The sequence below is a fragment of the Babylonia areolata genome, chromosome 10, assembly GCF_041734735.1.
Source record: "Babylonia areolata isolate BAREFJ2019XMU chromosome 10, ASM4173473v1, whole genome shotgun sequence".
NCBI classification, from domain to species: domain Eukaryota; kingdom Metazoa; phylum Mollusca; class Gastropoda; order Neogastropoda; family Buccinidae; genus Babylonia; species Babylonia areolata.
This window is the reverse complement of record NC_134885.1, coordinates 42,008,588-42,015,126: the sequence shown is the minus strand read 5'-3', so window position 1 is coordinate 42,015,126 and position 6,539 is coordinate 42,008,588. Positions and strand designations below refer to the sequence as shown.

The 6,539-nt window shown below is 45.7% G+C and overlaps 1 protein-coding gene across 1 annotated transcript in view; it reads right to left on the bottom strand.

Moving 5' to 3' along the window:
• Positions 1–2,224: 2,224 nt before the first annotated feature.
• LOC143287013 (uncharacterized) overlaps positions 2,225–6,539 on the bottom strand; it is a 62,382-nt gene continuing 58,067 nt past the window's right edge. The window contains exons 32-34 of the mRNA XM_076595020.1: positions 5,928–6,083; positions 4,284–4,455; positions 2,225–3,283 (exon numbers count right to left, since the gene is read on the bottom strand). Coding sequence (XP_076451135.1) covers positions 2,950–3,283; positions 4,284–4,455; positions 5,928–6,083 — 662 coding nt within the window. The 3' untranslated portion in view covers positions 2,225–2,949. The remainder of the gene's footprint in view (positions 3,284–4,283; positions 4,456–5,927; positions 6,084–6,539) is intronic.

The following is a 6,539-nucleotide window of genomic DNA, read 5'->3' as shown; positions in this document are numbered from 1 at the left end:
TGTAGCGTGTATGGATTCGCCTGAACGCAGTGACGCCTTCTTGAGTAACTGAACTGAACTGAACTCTGGTTTGTAAAGCTCGTACAGATATAATTATCTCAACAGTATGTTTCTGAAGTCCACTTGGACAAGCTGACGACGATAATAATGCTGACGACGATCGAAAATGATGGTGATGATGACGATGATCCCAATGATTCTGGTTTGTTTTCAGTTTGTTGGGTTGGTTTGATTTGATTTGATATGGATACTTATATAGCGCCTATCCTCTGTCAGAGACCAAGCTCTAAGCGCTTTACAAACACGGGGTCATTTGCACAACAGGCTGCCTACCTGGGTAGAGCCGACTGACGGCTGCCATGAGGCGCTCATCAGTCGTTTCCTGTGTCATTCAATCAGATTTCAGGCACACACACACACACACATACACACTCAGACAGACATATAGCATTCTACGTGTATGACCGTTTTGTTTATTTACCCCACAATTTAGGCAGCAATACTCCGTTTTGGGGGGTGTCATGCTGGGTATGTTCTTGTTTCCACAACCCACCGAACCCTGACATGGATTACACGATCTTTAACGTGCGTATTTGATCTTCTCTGTGCGCATACATTTTCATTTCTTTATGGATGTTATTATGTAGAGGTGGAAATAGACATTTTTGTGGCACACAAAAAAAAATATCTTGAATTTACATGCCTGAACAGTTACCTACAATCAACCTAGTTGGGGATAAAATCCCAGCAGCAGAATCTACACTCATTTTCCTTCACAGAAACGTTTACTTTCCTTCTGTATCGCCCATAGCTTTTGTGCTAGAATTTTTTGTGATTTATTACCTCCAATTCCTCAAAATTCCCTGGCAAGGGGAGAGAACTTTTTATTTATTTATTTATTTAATTTTTTTTACAAAATTCTCTGGTATTGAACTGGTTAACGTGGCGGTAGCCTTGAGATGGCCTTAGTGGTCGGCGAGGCTCTGAGCACCATAATTTGATTTGATTTGATTCTTCGCAACGCTGGAACAATGGAATATAAATTTGTGATATGTAATTACTAGCGCTTGCTTAGAAAACATGTGATTGCATTCAAGAGACAGAGGCTAAAAGATAACTGCTAGTACGAAGACGATAGCTAAGGAATTATGACTTTATAATTGGTAATTTAATGGTGCGGATGATGTGTGACTGAACCTAGGGAAGATAGTGAAATTGTACAGGGCACACACGCACCCACTCACCCACATGTGACTGACGGGACTTACGGACAAGAAAAGATGAACTGAAAGTATTTTTATTTTGGTTTAAAGAGCTTGTAGGTTGGCGCTGGGCCAAGACCCAGCCGCAACAACAGCAGCAGCAGCAGCAGCAGCAGTAACCGCTGATGGCGCTACGGTGGACAGCAGCCAAGCTGTGAAGAAGGCGCTGAGGAGCAGCCTGTCGAAGCTGTGAAGGCTCAGAGGAGCAGCCTGTGTCTAATCTGTGAAGGCTCTGAGGAGCAGCTTGTGTCTAAGCTGTGGAGGCTCTGAGGAGCAGCCTGTGTCTAATCTGTGGAGGCTCTGAGGAGCAGCCTGTGTCCAAGCTGTGGAGGCTCTGAGGAGCAGCCTGTGTCCAAGCTGTGGAGGCTCTGAGGAGCAGCCTGTGTCCAAGCTGTGGAGGCTCTGAGGAGCAGCCTGTGTCCAAGCTGTGGAGGCTCTGAGGAGCAGCCTGTGTCCAAGCTGTGAAGGCGCTGAGGAGCAGCCTGTGTCCAAGCTGTGGAGGCTCTGAGGAGCAGCCTGTGTCCAAGCTGTGAAGGCGCTAAGGAGCGGCCTGTGTCCTGGACCGAGGACTGGAGTGAAACGGACCGAGTATTCCTGTTATGTGCTGTGCAGTGTTGTGTGTTGTGGAGTGTGTTGTATGTTGTTGCCCTTCGTAGTTAGTACGAGTGTGTGAGTGAATGTGTGAATTTAAGTATAGTTTCTTTTTTGTATATAAATAGTTGCAAAAATATCCGTCTCCTGTGATTGTTTTTTTTTTTTTTTTTATGCACGTGAACATGGCTGACAGAGAGGAGAGAGATGTGAAGTTTTCTGCTAAAATCTAAACAGGTATGAATGGATGGCTTTACACAGACACAGAGAAAGACAGAGACAAGACAGAGACAGAGACACACAGAGAGACAGAGACACAGAAACAGAGAGATAGAGAAAAAAAATCAGAGTAACACTTGGCAGCGAAGTGGTTAAGTTTCGTTTCTTTTTTATCATTGTTATTCACATGTGCAATTTACAGCTTCACGGGGAATGAATAATTAACACATTCATCAGTCAACAGGGAAATGACATATCGATTTGATCAGACATAATCATGGGAAACAAAATGAAAACAATTTGTAACCAAATTAAAGGTGACACTCACTCACATGTCAGAGAACAGAACACAGCAATCGCTGTATCATCTCTTCCCCGACTCTGTCTCAACTTTCCACTCAGATTTCACATGTCTCCACGGACAGATTCAACACAGCTGGAAGAGTTCTGGAAGGGCTCTAACGCATGTCCTTTACACGCGGAGAAATGTGCACTTTTCCACTCACTGCCTATGTCTTTTACATATGTACACTGGGAAATGTGCAGAACCACTTACTAGCCGTGTCTTTTATATTCTACGTAATGCCCAAGTCTTTTACATATGTACACTGGGAAATACGCAAAACCACTTGCAATCCGTGTCTTTTATATTCTACGTACTGCCCAAGTCTTTTACATGTGTACACTGGGAAATGTGCAGGCCCACTTACTAGACGTGTCTTTTGCATAATTATATACATGGGGAAAGGTACATGTCAGATTAGCTAACTATCCCGCATGTAGTTTACTCCCCCCACCCCTTCCCCCCGCACCCAGACAATGAAGAATAAGAAAAAGAAAACACAGATCGCCAACGAGCCGTGACATTAATCAGGATCTAAATCAAAGAGTCCTTAGTGGCAATGGGCGGCAAGGGTTTGCAGAGGCCCTTGACCTCCGCGTCGACTACCGCCGGCAGGAGAAGCGAGCCGGGAAGCTGCTGAGAGGAGGGACCACCACCCCCAACCCCCAGCATCGCTGTCTGCAGGGGCGGCAACGTGTGGCGGTTGCCTCCTCGTCCACACGGCGGCCAGGCGGTGGTGAGATCCTCGACTGGTAGAACCTTCAGCTGCAGTGCAGAGGGCGTGACAGCTCGTGCCGGCGATTGGTCCGTTTCCGGCCACACTTTGGCGCTGTTGGGGCGCGATTGCCGTCTTGTAAAGAGTCGTTCGCTGTAGAAGAAGAAGAAGAAGAAATGATAAATGAATATATATATATATATATATATATATATATATATATATATATATATATATATATATATATATATATATATATGTATATGTGTGTGTGTGTTTGTGTGTGTGTGTGTGTGTGTGTGTGTGTGTGTGTGTGTGTGTTTGTGAGTGTGTGTGTGAGTGTGTGTGTGTGTGAGTGTGAGTGAGTGTGAGTGTGAGTGTGTGTGTGTGTGTGTGTGTGTGTGTGTGTGTGTGTGTGAGTGTGTGTGTGTGTGTGTGTGTGTGTGTAATCAGATTTAACAATTTAAAGACAGAGACATTTGCGCGCGAACACACACAACAATTTAAACACTCGCGAACACACACACACACACACACACACACACACACACACACACACACAGAGGCAGACGGACAGACAGAAGGAGAGACATGAAGAGACTGAGAAGACAGACAGAGAAAATCAAACCGAAAAAAACAACACCCTAACAACACACTTCGTCCGTTTTTGACCTAAGTTACCAACGTCATCGTCTTACATCCTGGACAAACACTGGATTAGACAGAATGCTTCACCACTTCTGCTACGGCCCCCCCCCTCCCCATCTTAACCCTTACACCTAACAACAAAACTTTTAGGTGGCTTTATCAGTTTTATCCAAGATATCAGCTGTCCCCCCCCCCCCACCCCGCCCCCCCCCCCCTTTTTATTTTTTAAATTTTTGTTTAACTCTCTCTATACGAACGCCGAAAGAGACGACGTTAATAGCGTTTCACCCCAATTACTATCCTCAAAATACTGCAAGCGGAAGGCTCTTATACTGAAGACGTGAATGTTGACAAAGAATGCCACAATTCTGACGACGGAAGCTAAAGGTTGGGTCATTCAGACACCCACTGGACATCCGAGGGGTCTGTGTAGAGGAGAAGAGAGGACTGGCCGTACTGAGTGAGCTAATTATAAACGGGAAGTGTTTCGTGAAAAGCCACTGACCCATCTGGAGGCCTTTTGATGAATTTTTGGTAGACGATGACGGCAGCGATGACAGCGGCAAGGAGAACAAGGACAGGTCCACAGACGGAGCCAACAATGACAGCAATGTCATCGCTGTTATCCTTCATATCGTCGTCAGCGTCGTCAGCGTCGGTGGGTGCAGAATAGGGGACTGGAATGAAAAGAAAAGAAAGAAAGAAAGAAAAAAAAAAGGTTGAAGCTTTTAGCGGAGGAGTCGCTTATTTCAGTTATTTATAGCTGTTTTGTTTGTTGTCTGCATGCTCCAGTTTGTCTCTGTCTATTATGTATGTGAGTCTGTCTGTCTGTCCGTCTGTCTGTCTGTGTGTGTGTGTGTGTGTGTGTGTGTGTGTGTGTGTGTGTGTGTGTGTGTGTGTGTGTGTGTGTGTCTGTGTATGTCTCTCTGTTTGTCTGTCTGCCTATGTCTCTGTCTCAGTGTGTGTCTCTGTCGGTCTGTCTGTCTGTCTGTCTGACTGCGTGTCTGTCGCTTTGTTGCTGTCTGTCTATCTTCCTCTATGCACGTGTGTACGTGTGTGTGTGTGTGTGTGTGTGTGTGTGTCTGTGCGTGTTTAACAGAGACAGGGAAAGAAAGAAAGAGACAGACAGACAGATTCAGAGAGAGACAGAAGCAGAGACAGAGAGAGGGGAGAGAGGAAAGGAGAAGGGAGGCTGAACAGCCTCAAGTTCTAGCTCACACAGTCGGGACAGCAGTTGCCCCCCTCTGCTGTTCATTGTCGGACACGACTGGCTACCATACATACAGACAGTCTAAGCCGTTAATGTATACAATATTGCTTCAAAAGCTAGCCCAGATAGTAGGGACAGCAGTTGCCCCCCTCTGCTGTTCATTGTCGGACACGACTGGCTACCATACATACAGACAGTCTAAGCATTTATGTATATAATACATCCTCAAAAGCTAGCCCAGATAGCTGGGACAGCAATTGCCCACTCACATGTTGTTCAGTGTCAAACACGACTGACTATACAGTATTCTATTGCCTAATGTTCCAACCAACATAGTCGGGACAACAATCCACCCTCCCCCAACCCTCCTCAGCTGTCGGACATGACTGACCACCACGCAGTACTCTATTGCCTCAAAGTCTAACCCAGATAGTCGGGACAGCAGTTGCTTTCTCTGTTGTTCATTATCGGACAAAGCTGAATCTACTGCCTCAAAGTCTAACCCAGATAGTCGGGACAGCAGCTGGTTGCCTCCTCGCATGCTGTTCATTATCATACACGACTAATACAATACTCTCTAGTATCAGTAGCTCAAGGAGGCGTCACTGCGTTCGGTCAAATCCATATACGCTACACTACATCTGCCAAGTAGATGCCTGACCAGCAGCGTAACCCAACGCGCTTAGTCAGGCCTTGAGAAAAAAAAGAAGTAAATATAACAACAACAAAAAAGGATTAAAATAAATAAATAAAATAAAATAAAATAAATGCTACTCTACAATACTCTATTGCCTCAAATTCTAACCCAGATTATCGGGACAGTAGCTTGTTGCCCCCCTCCCCCACCCTCCCTCTGCTATTCATTGTCGGGCACGGCGAACTATCACACACACACACACACACACACACACACACACACACACACACACACACACTCACAGAGACACTGAGTGATGTCGGTGGCTCCCAGTACGTCCCACGTGAGACCCTCGGGGCAGTCTTTGCAGGACGTGGAGGCGGTGCGGTCCTGGTACTGTCCCAGAGAGCACAACACACACTCCCCGTCCTCCTCGTAGCTGCCAGCCGGGCACTCCACTGCCCAGCAGAAACAACACAAAAAACCCATAATTATCCCTGGTTTGATCACATCCACTGCCCAGCAGAAACAACACAAAAAACCCATAATTATCCCTGGTTTGATCACATCCACTGCCCAGCAGAAACAACACAAAAAACCCACCATAATTATCCCTGGTTTGATCACATCCACTGCCCAGCAGATACAACACAAAAACCCATAATTATCCCTGGTTTGATCACATCCACTGCCCAGCAGAAACAACACAAAAAACCCATAATTATCCCTGGTTTGATCACATCCACTGCCCAGCAGATACAACACAAAAAACCCATAATTATCCCTGGTTTGATCACATCCACTGCCCAGCAGAAACAACACAAAAAACCCATAATTATCCCTGGTTTGATCACATCCACTGCCCAGCAGATACAACACAAAACCCCATAATTATCCCTGGTTTGATCACATCC